Here is a 22,030-nt window from a genome sequence, read left to right as displayed (position 1 = left end):
ACTTAGTTCTTTGACAGAACAAAAACTTGGACATGAATAATTTATGGCAGCATTATTCACAACAGCCAAAATGTTTCTAGTAAGTACCCAGCAACAGAAGAACAGGCAAGCAAAATGTGGTGCTCCATCTATATACTAGAATGTTATTTGACCACGAAAGAAAAGATCTATGGGGCTGGGGATGGTGAAGCTCAGTTGGTAGAGTACTTGCTCAGCACACATGAAACCCTGAGTTTAATCTCCAGTACCATAGAATCCAGCCATGGTGCCATGAACCCAGGAGGGGGAAGCAGAAGAATCCTCAGCTACAGTGTGAGACCAGCCTCATAGTGACTGTGAGATCCTATTAGAAGGACTGGGAGGAGAAGGAGAAGGAGGAAAAAGAGAAGAATGGCTCAGCAGTTAAGAACGCCGGCTGCTCTTCCAGAGCACCCGGCGTGACACAGGCTGGGGAGGTCTTCCAGGCGGGAAGAAGAAAACTCGGCAAGAGGCATGGAGATGTAGTTCTTTGGTAGAGCACTTGCCTAGCAAGTGCAAAGTCCTAGGTTCAAACCCAAGTACAGAAAGGAAGGAAGGAAGGAAGGAAGGAAGGAAGGAAGGAAGGAAGGAAAGAAGGAAAGGAAAGAAGGAGAGAAGGAAAGAAGGAAGAAAGGAAAAGAGAAAGGGAGGGAGGGAGGGAGGAATGGAGGGAGGGAAGGGGAGAGGGAGGAAAGGGACCAAGACCTTAAAGGAATTTCCCTGCTCTGAGGTGCTGGAGAAATGATCACGGAGCTTGGACCAAACAGAACTGCCATGTCTGGGAAGATGTAGGTCAACCTGACTGAGGTCTGAACACAGGACAAACAGGGCCAGACTACATGATGGGGGGCGTGCCTTCAGGGAAGCTACAGCCAGCTCTATGCGTCCTTGGCTTCTTCACTGAAGACCTGCAGATAGAAAAGTGCTTGAAAGGGGCTACGAGCGATGGTGGACGCCTGGCTTCCTAGCACTTGGGAGGAAACTGAGGCAGGAGGATTGTGGTAAATTTAGTGGCAGCCTGACCCTAACTCCAACAAACAGAACAAAACAAACAAACAAAAAACCCAACTCCTCAAAAAAGCCTTTGAAAACAATTTCAGAAACTTCCAAAAAAAGTGAAAAACAATGGGGCTGGAGAGATGGCTCAGTGCCAAAGAGCATTGATTGCTTTTCTAGAGTTCCCAAGTTCAATTCCCAGGCCTGAAACAGTGGCCGACAACTGTTAAGCCTGTAACTCTAGTCCCGAGCATCTGACGACCTCTTCTGGCCTCTGGTGGTGCACCACACACGTGTACATACATAACACTCTCACACACACATATATATATACATATATATATATATATATATATATATATATATATATATACAGGCAAAATATCCAAACACATAAAGTAAAATTAAATAAGATCTAAAAAAAGGAGGAGAAAATACTGATACAGTAAGTATTCTAAGAATTACATAGGCTGGGCATGGTGGCACATGCCTTTAACTCCAGCACTCAGGGAGGCAGAGGCAGGCAGACTGCTGTGAGTTCCAGGCCAGCCTGGTCTTCAAAGCGAGTCCAGGATGGCCAAGGCTACACAAAGAAACCCTGTCTCTGTGGGGAAAAAAAAAAAAAAAAACTCTAATGATTACATAAGGGCTGGGTGTGGCTTATAGAGCGCTTACCTGACCTTCATGAAGACCGGAGTTAGCTCCCGAGCACCGGAGGGAGGGAGAACAATTGCTAAGTAATTAATTTGCTGTTATTTGCTAGGTGGGTGACAGATTTGGGCTGTGGTTAGGAACAGAGCCTGTGCTTCCTTCTCTGGATGTTATGTTTCCTTTAGGTCCACCTTAGTGACTCACTGGATTTAACCACAGGCCTCACCTAAATCTTAGTTTGACAGAAACCTTGAGACTTTTTTTTTTAAGATTTATTTATTTATTATGTATACAATGTTCTGTCTGCATGTACACCTGCTCACCAGGGGAGGACATCAGATCTCACTATAGATGGTTGTGAGCCACCATGTGGTTGCTGGGAATTGAACTCAGGACCTTTGGAAGAACAGCCGGTGCTCTTAACCTCTGAGCCATCTCTCCAGCCCCCACCTTGAGACTTTTAAGTGATGGCAGAGCTAGTGGGTGCTGTCTACTCTGAAGATTGATAGCTCAAGATGAGATAGGACCACACACATCCAGTGGAATATGGAAACTTCCCAAATGCCCATCACCAGTTAAAAAAGATAAACAGTGACTTATCACTGGTCTGTTCATATGTGAAAGACAGCAAAGGACTTAATGACAGAACCAGATAATCTGGGTGAATCTTATAAAAATAACAGTAAATAAAAGACATCAGAATCAAGGGTGGTGGCGAATACAGGTGGTGGAAGGAAGTGAGGCAGGCTACAAAGACTAGGAAAATAGAGGATAATGGGAAGGAAACGAAACCCTGATATCCAGGAGTGTGGTTGAAATCACTCCCTTACTGAGATTTGAAATTTTCAGCACAATTAACAAAATGTTACTGCCTGGTCTACAGAGCAAGTTCCAGGGCAGTCAGGGCTACACGGAGAAAAAGAAAGAAAGAGAGAGAAAAGAGAGAGAGAGAGAGAGAGAGAGAGAGAGAGAGAGAGAAAAGCATAGTGTAGTTGCCCATGTGGAGAAAGTACTCATTTTTTTAAAAAACATCTATTTTGTATATGAGTGCTCTATCTGCATGTACACATGCATGCCAGAAGAGAGCATCAGATCACATTATAGATGGTTGTGAACCACCATGTGGTTGCTGGAAACTGAATTTGGGACCTCTGGAAAGAACAAAAGGTACTCTTAACTACTGAGCCATATTTCCAAGCCCCTTCCTTTTTTTTTTTTTTTGTAAAGATATTTGAAATAAGAGTGGTAAAGCAAAAGAAGAAAAGAAGAAAAAGAACGGCAAAGCAAAGCTGGGTATGGTGGCACACACCTTTGATCCCAGCACTCGGGAGGTGGAGGCAGAGGATCACTGTGAGTTCAAGGCTAGCCTGGTCAACAGAAGCACTCTAGGACAGCCAAGGCTACACTGAAAAACCCTGTCTCAAAACCAAAAAAAAAAAAAAAACTAATAGTAAAGCAGCAAAATTCATGCATGAAACCAAAGCATGTTAGATCTTTGAATTTAACCTTACCCCTTTCCTGGCTGTGAAGCTGTAAATTGCTCTCAAAGGCTCTTACAAACAAGTTTATTACCTTGTTGGTAGGAAAAAATGTGTCTAACTCTCTTGTGATTGAGTACAGCAAAGATTCCATAGACTTTGTGGCCTATGGAGACACCCTCTGACCTCATTTACCAAGGTTTAAGGGAAAAAAAAAGTTCTTTAGAAACCCTTTGAACAATGTAATTCAGCAGTCACCAAAATCTAGCTAGGGCAGTGAAGCCAGGAGTTCAAGGTCATCCTCAGCCACGTAGCAAAATTGAGGCCAGCCTGGGATACAAGAGACTCTTCACAAAACTAATAAATATCACTCACTGCCTGGAGAGACCTTTAGGCCAGCCTGGGTTACACAGTGAGTTCAGGGACAGCCTGGAGTTCATAGTTCAACCCGGACTCCAGAAACAAAAACAAGGACTAAGGCTTTAACTCTGCCTCCTTGTGGCTTTAACTCAGCGGTAAAGTACTAGCTTAGTAGATATACAAAGCCCTTGGTTTGACCCTCCCCCCCCCATACCACAAAAATAACTAGATAAATAAATAAATATTTACCCAGGCATGGTGAGGTTGTAATTCCAGTACTCCGAAGGCTGAGGCAGGATCAAGAGTTTGAGACCGCCCTAGGCTACACAGCAAGAATGCGCCCCCATCTCAAAACAAACAAAATTAAAATAAAGGCAAATTAAAATATAATAAGAAGCAGTGCTGGGCTGGAGAGATGGCGTCCAGAGGTCCTGAGTTCAATTTCCAGCGACCACATGGTGGCTCACAACCATCTCTACTGGGATCTGACGTCCTCTGCTGGCGTGCGGGTGTACATGCAGTCAGAGCACTCGTATATGAAATAAATAAATAAATCTTAAAAAAAAATAAAAAAATAAAAGGGAGTGCTGGAGAGATGTTTCAGAGGTTAAGGGTGTTTAAGGCTCTTGCCGAGGACCTCGGTTTGATTTCCATGAAAGAAAGAGAAGGAGAGGAAAGGAGGGAGGGGGAGGCGGGAGAGTGTAGAGTGAAGGCACATGCCTATAATCTTGTAAGAGGCATTCAGAAGCTGCTTTTGCTAAAAACCGTTGACTCCAACCACAAGAAAGCCGGACACCTCTGCCTCCTTGTGGCATCTGTCTCCTTCACCTTGCAGCACCTGCTTGCCTCTGCGTTTAAAGTGTCTACCTAGGAATCAGAGATAACTATCTTACTTCCCTTTAACATTGAAGGCACAAAATTACCCATCCTTCTAAATTTGCAGTCACCTAGAAATCCAAACGTAACATGGCCTGAAGCAGGACAGACCACAGACAAGATACAGTTTCCAAGGTAGAGAGGCTATGCAATGGAGCAGGTATGTGGGTGTGTGTGAGTGTGTGTGTGTGTGTGTGTGTGTGTGTGCACGCACGCGTGCATGTGTGCTTGTTCACATGTCTGTGTGGATGCCACGGTGCACATGTGGGGATCAGAAGACAACCTTTGGGTGTTGGCCCTTGCTTTTCCATCTTGTCTTTAAGCCAGGGCGTACAGTCTGTTCAGCTTTTTTGGGAGCCATCTTAACGTACTGTTTTGTAGGAACCGGATCAATTTTCTCTGGCTATCAACGATCTATCTTTCTTCTTCTCAGAGCTGCAAGTGAGGAGCAGAGCCACACCACAGCAGAAAATGCTCAATTACAAATACCACCTGCCCACTGTCCCAACGCTAGCACTCATGTCAGGCCCCCCAAGATGGCCACATCGACTAAATCTCCTCTCTGTTTAGAGTATTGGAATGAGTGAGTGAAGGTTCCGTGTGGCTTAGAGCTAGAGTTATTGTCCTGAAAGTCCCAACTATTTGGGAGCCTGAGGCAAGAGGACTGGAAATTCAAGATCAGCTTGATACACTTCTCCCTCTGTCCCTCCCTCCATTCCTCCCTCCCTCCCCCTCCCCTTTCTTGGTCTTTCTACTTAATTCAGGATGGTGTGAAGCTCCCATGGCGTCCAAGTTGCTCACAAACCCACAATCCTCCTGCCTCATCATCCCAAGTAGAGGTGTGCCACCACACTCAGCACAGCCTGCATAATTTAGTGAGCCCCTACCTGCAGATAAATTTTAAAAGGGTAGAGAAAACGGGGCATGATGGTACACCCCAGTCCTCAGGAGGCAGAGGCTGAGCAGTACCACAAGTTCAAGGACAGTCTGGTCAACACACTAAGTTCCAAGCCAGCTTGGACTACAACTCCACCATCCCCCAGTTTCAAAATAAATAAACAGGGCTGTGGCTGTCACTCAGTTAATAGAAGGCTTTCAAAACACACACACACACACACACACACACACACACACACACACACAAAGGGCTGGCGAGATGGCTCAGAGGTTAAGAGCACTGGCTGTTCTTCCAAAGGTCCTGAGTTCAATTCCCAGCAACCACAAGGTGACTCATAACCATCTATAATGTGATCTGATGCCTTCTTCTGGCCTACAGACACACATGCAGGCAGAATACTGTATAAATAATAAATAAATCTTAAACACACACACACACACACACACACACACAAAGCTCTGGACACCACATACCCTAAGCATGGCTGTTTGTCTGTGGTCCCGACACTCCAATGGTAGAGACAGGGGGATCAGGAGTTCAAGGCCAGCCTTGGCTGCACAGCAAGTTTGAGGCCAGCCTTGACTATATGATCTCTTGTCTCAAAACAACAACAACAAAATAAAATGGAACAAAAATATGAAGGGCCGACGAAGGAGTGACAGTATAGCACTTGCCTAGATGTGTAAGGCCTTGGGTGACCCAGCTTGGTTGCCAGTAACCATTTATTTTAAGACACTCTGGGGCCGTCGAGATGGATCACTGGGTAACAGCACTTCCCCAGAAACCTGATAATCTTGCGTTCAATACCGGAAACCCACTTAAAGGCGGGAGAAACCAGCTCTCCAAAGACCACCACACATGTGACCTGACACTCAGGTGGCCCCTCCACACAGCAGTGATAACAAGTGACTAAAAATTTAAAAGCATACTTTTGTCTTGGGTACTTCAACCTAAAGTTTTTAAACAATCCTTGTAGGAGCCACGTAGAGATGGCATATGCCTTTAGTCCCAGCACTCTTCCGATGGGCTGGTGGATCTCTGAGATCAAGGCCAGCCTGATCTAGAGAGCGAGTTCCAGGACAGCCAGGACAACACAGAGAAACCCTGTCTCGAAAATACAAACAAACGAACAACAACCAAAAAAAACAACCTAACTTGTAGGGATTAAGTTAGAATTGATAAAGTCATAACCAATAAATTAAACAGCACATTGCTGAATCTATTTGCCATTTTTTTTCTTCTGTGCAAAACATGTTCAAACATCAGTAAATAATGCCATCTGTTGGTGATTTCTAGATTAGAAATTCCAAGCAAAAGGCAGAGCCAGGTGGATCTCTGCAAGTTGGAGGCCAGCCTAGTTTATAGAGTGAGTTCCAGGAAAGCAGGGCTACACAGAGAAACCCTGTCTTAGAAAAACCAATAAATAAATAAATAGTTTTTTTTTTAATTCCCTCTACAAAAGAATCCTTCCTTTTCTAAACCTTTTAGGCTTTGCTTCCAAGGGGTTCCAATAAAGGAGGCAGAAGACTGTGTGCTCTGCAGGGTTGACTGTGCTCTGTGACTGCGCCCTGCAGCCCATCTCAGCCATGGATACGCGCTCTGCAGGGACAGGGCTGAGAGCTCCCCAGGACCCATGGCATATTGTTAGGATAAGGTTTCTCAGATACCCAGCTGGGGTCCAGAAGGTAAGACTGGTCCAACGCTCCAGAGGGAAACAAGAATCCACCCGGATGACCAGCTTCACAGTGCAGTTTCTAGGGAAGTCATTAGAGAGATTTCAATGGCAACTCAAGGACTTAGTGATTCTTCTTCACGAGAAACGATAAGCAGGGGGCTGCAGAGTGCCTGCTGCCCTCGCAAAGGATGAGAGTTTGGTTCTCAGTATCTGCATCAGGCAGCTCCCTCAACTCAGCCCTTGGGAATCTGACAGCCTCTTCTAGCCTCTGCAGGTAACCATACACATATATGTAAGTAAAAAATAAAATGCAATAAAATCCTTTTGTAAACGCGTTCTTGGGCAAAAGAGTTCTGCAGTAGGTCAGGCAGCAGCTCCAGTGGATAACAGCTCATCCTGGGACCTAAATCAATGCGTTCTTGCTGACTCTGTGCAATCAGTAAGACGGCTCATCCGAAAATAGGCTGGAGACTAGACCACAGGGCAGAATTCAAAACTGCCTTAGCGAGGCTGGGGGTGCAGCTCAGTTGGTAGAGTGCCTGCCCAGCAAGAGTGAAGCCCTGGGTTGGATTCCCTAGTGCAGCATGAATTGGTTGTAGTGGTACACATCTTTAAACCCAGCACTCAGAAGGTCGAGGCAGGAAGATCAGCAGTTCAAGGTCATCCTTGACTGCGTTGAGTTCAAGGCCAATGGGGGGGGGGTACTGAGACCCTGTCTCAAAAAACAAACTAACCAAAAAAAAAAAAAAAAAAAACACCTTTAATCACAGCACTTGGGAGCTAGAGGCAGGTGGATCTCTGAGTTTTAGGCCAACAGACTCAGAGTTTGATTTACAGAATGGGTTCCAGAATAGTCAGGGCTACACAGAGAAAGCCTGTGCATCAAAGAGCTAACAAACAAACAACAACAATAACAACAACAACAAAAACATTATTGAGAACAAGCAAATAAACTTATTTTAAGTACTACCATTTCCTTTTCAGACACCATTTAATCATAGCGAGAAACTAAGTTCGAGGTCCCAGGACCTAGCAGAGCTGGGGACCTCCCAGAAGTCTCGGCTTCTGTCATAAGGAAACAGTTGTCTGAATCCAGCCATCTCAGGGACAACTTATAAGGAGACAGTTGTCTGTGTCCAGCCATTTCAAGGGCAACCTCTCCATCTTGATGGCAGGGTCAACTAAGTTCATGTTCCCAGACCCAGGAACCAACTCCTATCCCGACAGATGGAAGCTCCCTTGCTAAACCCCTTAAGTTAAAATATGACTGGACAATGCTACAGCCTCCCCTCCCCCAAACCTTTATGGTTTTACCCTTTAAATATGCTGTAAAATGTCTCTTCGGGGTGGCAGTTCAGCTCCCGAGTCTGTTCTGCGGCCCTGATCAGTCAGTAGCGGTTTGATTACAATAACTTTTGTGTCATCTGCATTGACCCAGTGCTTGAGTTTTGCTGGATTTAAGCGGACCCACAGCAAAGATGAAAACAAGGCCAGAGGGATGGTCCAGCCATTAAAGGCACTTGATGCTCTTGTACAGAAGATCCAGGTTCAGTTGTCAGCACCACGTGGCAGCTGACAACCATCTGTAACTCCGCTTTCTGGTGATTTGATGTCCCATGTACGCAGAACACTCACAAAATAAAAATAAAACAAAAGCAACAACAAAAACCTAAGTCTCAGGTTGGAGGGTAGAGGTCGTGGAACTCCTGTTCAGCATATCGAAGGCCTTGAGTTCAGCTCTCGGCACCCTACTAGGGGCCGGGGTGTGTTTAAAAACAAAAATAGCCTAAACAAAACTCCCCCCACTAGAAGATTAATACGATTAACGAACAGAAATAAGAATGACAGATGGTATGGAACAGCGGCTGCGGAGAAATGGAGCATCGCGCAGGTTGGTAGAAGATTTCCAGAGGACAATGAGCACAGGAGCCTTCATGACCACGGAGTGCCCTTCAGCACCCCTCACCAGGACGCTCTCCTCCGCCCTAGTGCTGAGAGCTCCTGGGAATTGGAGACAGCAGGCGAGCTGCCAGTCAGGAAGCACTGAGCCGCATGTGGTGCTGCGGGCCAGTAATTGCAACATCCAGAAGGCAGAGGAGGGAGGACCAGGAAGTTCGAGGCCGTGCCTGGGCTAGGAAAGAAACACTGGGAATAAAAGGAGAAGTGTAAACACCGAGACTAGCCTCAGCTACACAAGTTTGAGGTCAGCCTGCTCCATTGTCTCAAACAACAACAAAGTAACTGTTTGAGAAGCCCACTCCAGTCCTCTTAGGTGTGTCTCGCTTTCCATCTGAGCTCCTCTCTCTTAACTCTTTGTGCTTAAAAGTTTGTATCGGAATAGTTTCGGGTGTTGGAGGTATGGATCAACCAATTAAGAGCACTGGCTGCTCTTCGGGATGATTCACATGATGGCTTACAACCAACCACGTCTAACTCCCGTTCCTGGAGATCTGATGCTCTCTTCTGGGCCCCACGCAAGTACATGATACACAGACATACATGCAGGCATACATGTATATGTGTGTGTACATATATGTATACACACATACATGTATGTATACATGTGTGTATGCATGTAAGTGTATGTATTATAATATATTATGTATTAGGGGACCCTGAGATGGCTCAGCAAGTGTGTGGTGCTTGCTGCTAAGCCTGAAGACCTGAGTTAGATTCCCCAAACCCACAGGGGCCCGTTTACTCCAGTATTATCTGCACCCTGCCTCTGTGGCTCCCTGGAGCCCAGCCCTGCTGTGGTTCTGTCTGACCTAGACAAAATAAAAGTAATTGTTTGTGCTGAGGGTGATGAATGCTAGCCCTGCCTTTACCTGTCCGCCTGGAGAACTGACTTTGCCAATGTGTCCTCTGACCTTCAGACAGGTGCCCTGGAACCCATGTGTGAATTTGTAGGTGGACCCCTGTAAGAACAAAATTATGTCCAAAACCTCTTCAGTGGAACCCTATAACCCTATTTTTAAAAACACAGCAAGAGGTTTGTTTCCTGAAGGTCCAGCACCGACAGGAAGCAAGCCTACATCCTTTCTGAATACACACTGGTCCTTGCGCCGCGGCTCATCCGCTGCCTTCCCTAGTGGCCTTGCTGTAGAACCCACGGAAGGGTAGGTGAATGGAAACCTCCTGAGAAGTGTGCTCAGCAGGAGTGCCCGAGCACTCCCTACAGGGATCCCGTCCGCCCTCAAGTACACACAGCTCTTTCTATTGTTTATTTGTGACACTTGATTCATTCTCTCGGCTCACTCTCCTGTCCTCGGGGCTCCCGCTCAGCTTTCTCCTTTCCCAGCACCAACCCATAATACCTATAGAATCTGTCTTCACAGCTCCGCCTAGGGCAGACCCAGAGGGTCTCACGCTCTCTGCCTGGCCCAGCCTCGGAAAACACAGGTGGCTAGTTCATGGGGACCCCAGGTGAGGTCTGTCTGTGGCAGTCTGTCATATTTCGGGGTGGGCAGCTAAAAGGCGGGCTCAACACAGAGGATGAGTCTATTTTGTCTGAGTCAAACACTGCAGGGTTGGGCTCCAGGGAGCCACGGAGACAGGAATACTGATAATGCCTGAGCAAACAGGCCTAGGAGGAGAAGCCATTTGTTTAGCCCCCCCTGAAAACGTTATCTATTGGTTATGGTTCTTGGAAGTTGAACCAGAGGTCAGCAGATGAACCCTGCTGGAAAGCTGGAAATCTACTAGGCCCAGGGCAAGGCCTCTTGATCCCTTCAGACAGTACTAGAAAGATGAGCAGGCAGGGCTGATGCCAGATGCCCAGAACCGAAGAATCACAGAAGCATCCCCCAAATTTAAGTCAACGGTTGAAAAGACTCATGCAAGCCACCAGCAAAGTTTCTGAAATGAAATTGAAAGCCTTTGCCAATTAGACCCAAGTCATGAACTAACACTGACCTTTGCCCCCTCCCTTCCCTGGCATCTGATCCAAGGGCAATGAACTAACTAGCTCAGGCAGAGGTGCCAGCTGCCAGATTGAACACCTGAAATGATCCCTAAACACAGATAAACCAACCCTCCCATGATGCCCTCTGACCTTCACATTCACGGCTCGGCACAGACCTCTTTAAGGTAATGTACTTATTTTTGGTTATTAATTAATCTGTTTATTTTGGTTTTTGAGACAGGATCTCTCTACATATCCCTGGCTGTCCTGGAACTCTCTGTGAAGACCAGGCTGGCCTCAAACTCACAGCGTGATCTGCCTGTTTCTGCCTCCCAAGTGCTGAGATTAAAGGCATGTGCCACAATGTCCAGCATATGTATGATGGGGGTGGGGGGGACGGTTGACAGGTTTTCTCTGTGTATCAGCCTTGGCTGTCCTGGAACTCACTCTGTAGACCAGGTTGGCCTCAAACCCACAGAAAACCACCTGCCTCTGTCTCCTGAGTGCTGGAATTAAAGGCGTGCACCCCAACCAGTAGGCTGACTGGCAAAGATGAATCACTGGTTAATATCAAGTACGGCTTTAACAGAATTTGGTTCCCAGCACCCATATCAGGCAGCTCATAACTGCCTGTAATTCCAGCCCCATCAAATCCAATGATCTCTTCTGGCTGTCGAGGGAACCACAGTTACATGCACAAACCTTCCTCTCATGCATACTTAAAAATAAAATATCAAAAAGGAAAAAGAAAGAAAGAAGGGAAAAATGTAAATCATCAGTAAGACTAAAGCAAGCAAGTGGTCCAGGCATGGTAGTTCATGCCTAGAGACTCAGCACTTGGGAAGTGGAGAGGCAGGAGGATCAGGAGTTCAGGGTCATCCTTGACTACACAGTGAATTTGAGGACAGCCTGGGCTACGTGAGAGCCTATCTCAATGAAACAAAACCTAGGTCATTATATGCACCTAAAACTGCCTTCTGAGTAACCACAGAACAACGCTGCTGTGTTGCCCGCTCTGGCCCCAGAAGCTTCTTCCTGCTGTGGTCAGCAGTGGGCGCATAGATTTATAACCGGCCAAAGGGCAGAGAATAAGTGACCGTTGAATGGCTGTTCACAGACGCAGCATCTGCATCATCATTCCAAGATTCAGGGAACATCTCAGATGGAGAGGTGGAGGGAATATAAGAGCTGGGGGAGGACAGAGGAGACCCAGGGAATGCCGACTTCCCTGAGCTCACAGCTCTGTGCTCACCAGCTCACGCACTGGGTGAGGCTGTCGTAGGAGGAGGGGGGCTCATGAGCAAGTCACCCCCAGAAGATTTTCATAAAGAGAACGGTTAATGAGGAGCGTGGGCATTTTCTTTAGTGGCGTAGCCACTGGGGTAAGATGTCCATGCTCCTGTGAATGTCACACCTCTGTTCCTGTAAACAACCTTAATACAACTCATGTACACACACACACACACACACACACATACACACACACACCGTGAAACTGGAAGAGGGACTCATCAGAAGTGGAAGGAGGATAAGAGATAGTATGTGATGTGTGTGATAATAACGAAAGCATTATGCACACGTATGAAAACACCAGCATGTAACCCAGTATTGTGTATAATTAATACTAAGAAAACTTTAAAGATATTAAAATGACAATTTGGTGTTCTACATTTTGACATGATAAAGATATTACATGGAGAAAACAAAGAAATCGAAGCTAAACAAACAAACAAATGGAGTGTGTTGCCTGAATATATGAACTTGTACCATGTGAGTGCCTGTCCATGGAGGGCAAAAGAAGGCATTGGATCCCGGGGAACTGGGGTTACATATGGTTGGGAGCTGCCGTGTAGGTGCTGTGAACTTAACCTGGGTGTCCTGGAAAAGCAGCAAGTGCTCTTAACCACTGAGCACCTCTCCAGTCTTTGACCTGCTTTTTAGAAAAGTATTTAAGTGTTTGTGTGGGTGTGTGTGGGGGTATGTGCACATGAGTGCAGGTATCATCAGAAACCAAAGGCTCCAGATCCCTCTGAAGCTGGTGTTATGGGCAATTGGGAACCACCTGAGGCAAGTCACCTGAGGCAACATACCTGAGGCAGTATGGTTTCTTAACCACTGAACCAGCTTTTCAAGCCCTCGCCTGCTTTTTAAAAATCACCACAAATTGCCAGGGGGTGGCAGTGCACCCCTTTTAAGTCCCTGCAAGTTCTACAAAGAGAGGCCCTATCTCGAAACCTCTCTCCCTCAAAATCCCCACAAATTAACAAGGACAATAAAGAAACAAATAATAGGAATGGAAGAGTCACAGGAGAGATGAACAATGAATACTTCAAAAGACAGACAAACTCACTGATAGCCATGGCCATGTAAATTTAAAACCACAACGAGATGCCCTCGAGATGCCCTCTTGCCTCGGCAGGATGGCCCAGGAAGTACTTCGAAGTCTGAGCACTCCGAGTACTGGCAGCGATATAGGAAAAGGGCAAGATCTGGATGGTGCTGGGAATCACACCAGCACAGCTGGTCCAGGGAAGTACCCTGAAGAGCTGCGTGTCAGCTCCCCAGGGCATCAACCCTGCTGCTGCAGATGACACTCATGCCGGGGACTGCCGTGCAGCAGGGAAAGCCGGGAATGCCATCCCCAGGCCTCAGCGTGAGCAGGTGCCTGCCGCTGACAGAACTACAGTGCTAGTTTTGCTCACAGCAGGATACATGTAGCCTGTATGAGTATAAGAACAAAACCAACAAAGGATTCACATGGTATGGCTACAAGAGCTTTATAGGCCTAACAAACCAAACACTTTATATACCAATTGATACAATATATCACTCGTCAGCTAACGGATGGGTCAACAGTATAAACCAGGCTAGGGGTGGAGCTCAGTGTCAGAGAATGTTTAGGTTGCTCCAGGCCTCTGCATTTGATTCCAGAATAAAGAAACAGGGTGTAAGACAAGCTCTGATACAATATCATTACATTTAGGGCAGGGAAAATATAAAGGAGACTTTGGGGTTGAAGGGACAGCTCAGCAGTGGACAGCCCTGGCTGCTTTACTAGAGGACCAGGCTTGGATTTCCAGCACCCCGAAAGGGAAGCTCAGAATCCTGGGCTCAGCTCCTCTTTAATTCCAGTGCCAGGGGATCAGACGCCCTCTTCTGACCTCCACTAGCACTGCATGCACAGGTGGTACAGACATACACAAAGGCGAAACTACCCATAAACATAACATAAAAACTATACAAATGGGAGGGGGCTTCAGTTTTATCTATAATGGCTTTCTCCTTCCATTTATAACTTTCTGAAATTAAATACTACGGCCAGCTTTTATTTCTGAGCGATGGGGGAACAGGCGTTTGTTACTCTATCATGTCATGACTTGCGTAGTTCCCATTTGAAATTTTGTTTCACTTTTTTTCTGATATTTTAAAAAAAAATTTAATTACATTCATTTGCTTATTTTGTATGTGCATGTGTGTTTGTATTTGGGCATGAGCATGCCAAGGTGTGTTGTATGTGTGGAGGCCAAAGGACTATTGTTTAGAGTTTGATCTCTCTTATCATGTAGGTTCTGGGGAATCAAACTAAGGTCATCAGACTCGGTGGCAATCGTCTTTCCGTGCTGAGCAATCTCCCCCAATTTATATATATTAGACAGAGTGTCCTATATTATGTAGCCCAGGCTAGTTCAAACCCAATATGTAGCTGAGAGTGGCGTTAGAGATAATCTTCCCTTCACTTCCCAAGTGCTGAAAGTACATGTGTGTGCCACCAAGTATGGCTTTTCAAAATTATCATTTTAATATGATTGAGAAGAAAAATGCAAGAAGCTTGCCAGACATCATGGATACTCACTAATCCTTCCAATTACTTGGGAGGCAGAGGCAGGAGAATCACTTAAGCCCAGGACTATGAAACCAACCTGGGCAATATAGCAAAACCCCACCAAGTCTTAAGAGGAAATGCTAGGGGCTCTAAAGAGAGGGCTCAGTGGTTGAGAGCATTTTCTGCAATTCCAGAGAACCAAAATCAGTTCCTAGCACCCATATCAATCGGTTCACAGCCATCATTCTAGTTCCAGGGGTTCCAACACCTTTTGGCTTCTACAGGCACCCTCACACATGTGTCATACACTCACATAAATACACACAGGTACACATAAATCAAATCAAACAAACAAAATAAAAATAAAACAACTTGCCAGGGACAGTGGCACACGCCTATAATCCCAGCACTCGGGGAGGCAGAGGCAGGCAGATCTATGTGAGTTCGAGGCCAGCCTGGTCTACAAAGCGAGTCTAGGGCAGCCAGGGCTACACAGAGAAACCATGTCTTGAAAAACCAAACACCCCTCCCCACACACAAAAAAGCATAAAAAAAAAACAAAACCCAAAACACTAAAGCAAAGGATGGCCACTTCTGCCTGCTGTCCCTGAACTCAGCAGGCTAAGGGAGAAAGAGCACTGTGAGTTTGAGGCTATCCTGGACTACATAGTTCCAGGTCAGCCTGAGCTAGTCAGACCCTGCCTCAACAAGAAAAAAGTCAGAGCTGGAGAAATGGCTCAGTGGTTAAGAGCATTGGCTGCTCTTCCAGGGGACCCTGGTTCAATTAATTCCCAGCACCCACATGGCGGCTCACAACTGTCTGGTCTGTAACTCAAATTCCAGTGGATCTGATTCCCTCACATAGATATATATGTGTGTGTCAAATGTACATAAAAATAAATTCTTTTAAAAAAGAAAAAATCTAGAGGTTTAATACCCTCTTAATTAGGGTACCTGAAGTAATTGAAAGATGGGGCGACTTGCTGGCACAGTCAGGGGACTCAAAGGCAGGCTCTCTTCTCTCATCACCCTCGCATACCACCCTGAGGTTTACTGTCCCAAGCTATCAATCCATCAGCTAACCTGCCACCAGCCACCAGCACCCTCAGGGGGATGTCTAACCAGTAGACACTAGGCCTAATGATTGACCATCTGGTTGCACTGGTTAGAAGGAAGGAAGAGCCCCAGACACTGGGGTTTGAATCTGCAAACCCAGTATTATATAACCTTCCTGCCTCCGCATACCGAGTGTTGAAACTGTGGGTGGACCACCATGGGTGGGCTTTTTCTCAGGTTAGTTTCAGGGTGTATGTTTGAGACCGCCTTGTCCTGAAATGAAATCACAGTCTGAGTCTTGTTATTACATGTTGGGGGTAGACCCAGGGCCTCATGAGTCCTTGACAAACACTGCACGGCTGAGTGCCATCTCCAGCCATAAACTCTGGTATTTATCTACCTATGGTGATACGGCCGCACCAGCTACAACCTGCAACCGTTCCAGAAAACACGTGTTTGTGACAAATAAGATCTAAAATGACAGCATTAGTAAGTGGTCATTCTCTTAACCCACGGCCGTTTGAATAGTGGTCACTAAGAGCACAAAAATGACACGCTGGATTTGGTTTGAGTTTTGTATTACTGGTTTTGTTTGTTTGTTTGTTTTTGAGGCTGGGTCTCTCTGCATAGCCCTGGCTGTTCCTGGAACTCACGAAATCCAAATTTCACGTACACACTGGCATACTCTCGTGCCCGTACCCATGCTGTGGTGGTTAATCGGAGTACACTTGACTGGATTTGGAACCGCAGGGACTGGAGTGTGTCTTCAAGGGTGTTTCCAAAGAGGCGTAAGTGAGGGATAGAGCTAACCTGGGACTGACTGGCACCAGCCCACAGGCCGGGGTCTCAGACCACAGAAAGGAGAAGCGGCACTAAGAGCTGACATCCCTTCCTCTCCATTTCCTGACTGCGGACATAATACAACCAGCCGCCTCACACCCCTGCCGCCCTCGCCACCATGCCCTCCCTGCTAGGGTGGACTTTACCCTCACATCATGAGCCAACAGAAATCTTCCTTGAATTGTACTCACTGAGCATTTAAGTAAAGAAAAGGAACCGGTATAAATGAGAAGGGAGAAACAAACAGCAGAGCTGGGTGTGGAAGGTAGCTCATGCCTGTGATGCCAGCATTGGGAGGTTGAGACCAGAGGGTTTGCCGAGAGCCTGAGGCAGCATGATGTGGCCCCATGTCAGAGATAGATAGATAGATAGATAGATAGATAGATAGATAGACAGATAGATAGATCAAGGAGCTGAAGAGATATTTTGAGGATTAAGAGTACTGGCTGCTCGATTCGGAGCACAAGAAACATGGCGACCCAGAGGCCGAGGAACTGGGTGCCTGGGCGTGACCTGCAGGCGACGCTGCAGCTGCGCTGCCAGAGATGGCCAAGTGGGACCCAGCCACCTCCTCAACTCCTCGTGAGCCCCAGGCATAAGCCGTCCATCAGTGACTGCGGCACTCGTGAGGATGGCCATCGGGAAGTTGTACCTCACAAAAGGCCCCGGTGTCAGGCAAGATGCCTGAGAGCTCTGCTGTGCCAGCCACTGAGAAGGCAGCCACACCTGCTCCTCCCAGGAAGAGGTGGGAGCTGTCCAAGCACCAGCCATACCCAGGACTCTGCTCTAGGCTACCCTGCTCTGTCCCCAGGGCCATAGGACTGCTTTTCCTCCTTGGATTCCCTCTGGGGAGAGCATATCCTAATTTATAACAAATACGTAGAGAGCCACATTTAAAAAATAAAAATAAAAATTACTGGCTGCTATTCCAAAGCACTCAGTTCCCAGCACCCACACTGTGGCTCACAACCATCTTGAATTATAGCTCCAGAGGATCTGATGCCCTCTTCTGTCCTCTGAAGTTTCCAGGCAAACATGTGATACACAGAGCTACGTACAAGCAAGACATCCATGTGCATAAAAGTAAATTTTTAGAAATCATTAAATAAAGTAGAACAGCAAGAAAGGAAGGATAAGAAGAGGAAAAGAAGGGAGGAAGGGAAAAAACTTCTGTAACTTGGAAAGCGTTGTTATGAGTTTGAATGATTATCCAAATTCATGCATTAATGGTTCTTAGGCTGTAACCTTTGAATCACACACACTTCTGCACATGGGAACGGAGGAGTAATCCATCCATGCTTTTGTGGATTAATGGGTTATAGAGGGAGCAACTCTGCTATGAAAGGGCTCTTCCTGGCACATTTTCTGTGCCTCACCACCTCATGCACACTGGACCATGTCATGACCCAGCAGGACGGCCCTTGCCAGTGCCAAGCAGATGCTGGCACCATCCTCTTGGCCTCCTAGCCTGCAGAACTCTGAGCTAAATGAACTCTGAAGGGAAAGCTTACAAATTGCTCTGTTCTCTGGCATTCAGTTGCGGCAATAGAAAACAAACCATTAAAATTCACCGAGCAATACGTTTAAGATCTGTGCAATTTACCATATGTAATTATACCATAAAGTCCTATGATCACTCAATATAACCTCCCTGAAGGAACCCACGGCCTAGGAAGGAAGCAGACTACAAAGAACTACTTAGGGGTGAGAACCGCAATAAAGATTTTCAATGCAGTCCTCCACTGGTGGAGGACTCACTTTCAGCATCCTAAACGGAAGCGCTGGTAGACGTGCCTTTATGGGGACAAAGAGAAAGTGCGTGGGAAGTCATTATCTGAGTGTGACAAACTCTTCCTACAAAGAGTCAGCAGAGGATGTCCTTTGCAAAAACATGTACAAGAGTCTGGGTTTGATTCCTGGTACTACCAGAAAAGAAAGAAAGGAAGAGAGAGAGAAGGAGGAAGGGAGGGAAGAAAGGAGGGGAAGGAGGGAGAGAGAAGAAGGGAGGGAGGGGAGGGAGAGAGAAAGAAAGAGACAGAGAGAGAGGGAGGGAGGAAGAGAGAGAGAAGAAAAATGACAGGAGACATTTCTAAAGCCTGGAATACTTAGGGTTCAGGCACCCATGCTGCAAGCTCCTGCCCTCCCAGGTCATTGTACAGAGCCCCAGTTGTCAGGGGTGAGGCCTGATTCAATACACTCACCCTTTGATGGATTGCTAAAATCCAAACAGATCAGTCTAAATCTTAGCCACCTAGGGTCAGCCCCACCTCAAAGGAAAGGCTGAAAGGAATAGCCAGTTTCTGCCTCTCCCACCCATAGCAAGCTAGCAGGAAAGAATTCATTAGCAACAAACTAACCACACTCAGAGATTATGTAATGTGCCCCTGGGGCATCACCTGTGCAGAGGAGCCCAGGTTGTCTCTCAAGACAGGCTAGCTGCAAATTCTTGTTCTTTCCTGTTTAGCAAAACCAGCAACCAGAGCGGGGCACGGTGGTACACGCCTGTAATTTCATGGTTCCAGAGGCCGAGGCAGGAAGATTAATAGCTTCAAGTTGCAGGTCAGCCTGGGTTACATACCAAGACCCTTCCTCAAAACCACAAAGAAAACCCAAACTCCGGCCTGGAGTGACTGACCTGGTGTGCTGGGCGGCAGCAAACAAAGCCTCTAATCAGAGAGGGTGAAGGACAGCAGCTTCTCAGATCATCATGCCCAGGAACACCGCTGAGTGCTCCCCCTAATTCCTTCCATCCTTCCACCAGTTCGGGTCTGAGTGCTCTGTATGGCCTAGGTGCTTGACACAGTGAGTGTCCTTAGGGATATGTGCTGAATGTTTGAGATGCCTGAGGGGGGAGGCATCTGCAAAGGAGAGCAGAGGATGAACCAGATAAAAGTCCCCACAATCAGCAAGAAAGGATGCAAACACAAGAGGAATGGGAAGAAGCTGGGCCAGATGCTCAGAAAATCTTGTTTCCCCCCCCCCCCCCCCCCCCATAACAGAGTCTCTTCTAGACGGTTTCTCTAAGGCCTGACAGCCACCGAAACCCTCCGAGGTCACAGGCCCTGAGGCAAGTAAGTGACCTGCTTTGTTTACACAGGAAAATGTCAAAGATCAGGAGTGCTGGGGCTAGGGAAACAGTTCAGGCAGTAGTTCTAGCCAGCAAAGCAAATCAGTGAGCACCCCCACCCCCAGCTCAGCCAAAGACCCTACCTCAAAATAGATAGTAAGGAAGCCATAGTTCAAGGAAAACACCCGACACTGACCAGTTGCCTTCCTGGCCTGCACTTAAAACCCAAGCTCACGGTCACACATGGGCACCTGTGCATATATAAACACTTCCACATGAACCACACACAAGCACACACGAATCGAAGCACCATCGTGTAACACTGTCTCTGAGTATCATAAAATATATGTACTTTGGGGAGTAACTTTTCTTCAGAGTCCTCAAAACCTGGGGGGGGAATACTGCAGGAGTTCAAAGGTGAGAGGGCAACTAGGAATGGGGGAGGGTCAGTTTGGCCTAAGGAGGCAATAGGGAGAAAAAGACATGAGAGAAGCCCCCTTAAAAAGCACCCAGCTCCCTCCAATGGGTCCTAGTCGCTGCCCACTGTGATTCCCAAGGTCTCCTCAAGAAATGGGACAGAGGGATGCTAAAGTTCATCATAGGGGCTTCATCAGTGGTAGAGCACCAATTCAGCATGCATCACACACACACACACACACACACACACACACACACACACACTACCGCCTGCCTCCTAGTTTTCAGAAGGTTGTAACCTGAGAGTTCCAGCACAAAAAGGCATCTTCCAACTTGTCTGTCCAACTTTTTCTCAGGAGTGTCTTTTTATTGGGGTGCAGGGGGGTTCGAGACAGGGTTTCTCTGTGTAGCCCTAGCTGTCCTAGAACTCAATCAGTAGGCCAGGGCTGGCCTAGAACTCAGAAAGCCACCTGCTCTCTGCCTTAAGGGCATTTGCCGCCACCGCCACAGGGCCCTAGCAGTGTCTTTTAAACCTAGTTTTCAGAGATCTATTATTATTGCACAGTCAGTTCTCCCAGCCCGGCCTTTCCCAAGGCAATCCCCTGCAGTCCCTTCAGGGTCCAGGCACATTAGTTTTATTCAATCAGCTCTCTCCTGCCAACCCACTTCCCAGCCCTGGTGCTGAGGACAGATGAAAACAAGCCCAGAAGTAAGTGGCCATGATTGAAAACAGAGGGAAGAGGCCTGGGGTGGTGGCAGCGGCACTCGCCTTTAATCCCAGCGCTCTGAAGGCAGAGGCAGGCTGATCTCTGTGAGTTGGAGGCCAGCCTGGTCTACAGAGTGAGTTTCAGGACAGCCAGGGCTACACCGAGAAAACTGTCTCGAAAAATAAACAAACACAAAAGGAGGAGGAAGAGGAGGAGGGAGAGGAGAAGGAGCAAAAGGAGGGGGAGGAGGAGGGGGAGGGGGAGGAGAAGGAGGAGGAAAAGAAAAGAGGGAAGAAGGTTCTGTTATACTCAGTACCCCAGGACCCCAAACGGTCCCCAAGTTTCTCACTGAAGTGCATTCAGCTGAGAGAGTGTCCCGGCAGCACTTAGCCCTGTACTAGTAAAAGCCCTGTGTATCACCTCGGACGCTTACAGAATTCTGAACTAGAGTTTGAACTCAATCTGGGACTCCCGCAGCAGCCACGGAGGGTAGTGTGCCTGAGGGCCACCCAGAGTTGGGTGAGCCCCTGCCAAGCTTTGCAGAACTCCCAAAGTCCCTTCTCCTCGGGACTGCCCAGCCCCCTCTCTTTTCGGGGAGCTGCTCGGGGTACCTGAGAGCGCGGACACCCTGCAACTTGGAGTTCTGCCAGGGCCGAGAGAGCAGCGTCCGGGCCCCCTGCGCCCCCAGGCTCGCGATATACAGCCTCCCGAGGCGCAGCATCCCGAGGTAGACAGCCATGGCTCGCTTCCGCCGCCCGTCCCGGCCCGGAGTAAACTTTGAAAGCGAACGGGGCGGGGGTGAAGAAGAAGCGGGCGGGGAGGCGGGAGGGTCGCTCTGCCTATGGGGTGAGGAGGATTGGGTCCCCGAGGGGCGGGGCGGGGCGGGGCGAGGAGAGGCAGGAAAGTGGCGACTCCGCGTCCTGGGCCACCTTCGCGTGGGAACTGCAGCCCTCCTCGCCCACCCTCGAAGAACGGCCCCTGTAGTTTGTTCTCTTTTGTTTTTGTCTGGGGATCCCAAGACCCACTCTGCTGCACAGTATAGGGCTTTCCCGCAACCATCCCTCGGATAAGTTCGGAGTGCTGAGAAGTTTCATAAACGGAAGACCAATCAGGAGCCCACATAGGGCCAGATGGCAATGCCAAGGCTGGTCAGTCCCACGTGCCCGGCAGAGCGTGGGTCACGTGGGAACTTCCTCGGTGCTGAGCTACAAGCCAAAGGAACCCGCCCCGAGAGCCTCTGAAGCCTGGCAGCTCGAACGGAGGG

The 22,030-nt window shown here is 47.6% G+C and overlaps 1 protein-coding gene across 1 annotated transcript in view; it reads right to left on the bottom strand.

Moving 5' to 3' along the window:
• The window catches only part of Acsf2 (acyl-CoA synthetase family member 2), a 40,927-nt gene extending 19,373 nt beyond the window's left edge, over window positions 1–21,554 (bottom strand). Inside the window, exon 1 of the mRNA XM_060386909.1 lies at window positions 21,378–21,554. Coding sequence (XP_060242892.1) covers window positions 21,378–21,505 — 128 coding nt within the window. The 5' untranslated portion in view covers window positions 21,506–21,554. The remainder of the gene's footprint in view (window positions 1–21,377) is intronic.
• Between the last annotated feature and the right edge of the window lie 476 nt (window positions 21,555–22,030).

The sequence above is a fragment of the Meriones unguiculatus genome, chromosome 7 (genome assembly GCF_030254825.1).
Source record: "Meriones unguiculatus strain TT.TT164.6M chromosome 7, Bangor_MerUng_6.1, whole genome shotgun sequence".
Taxonomy (NCBI): Eukaryota; Metazoa; Chordata; class Mammalia; order Rodentia; family Muridae; genus Meriones; species Meriones unguiculatus.
This window is presented reverse-complemented; position numbering and strand designations above follow the sequence as displayed.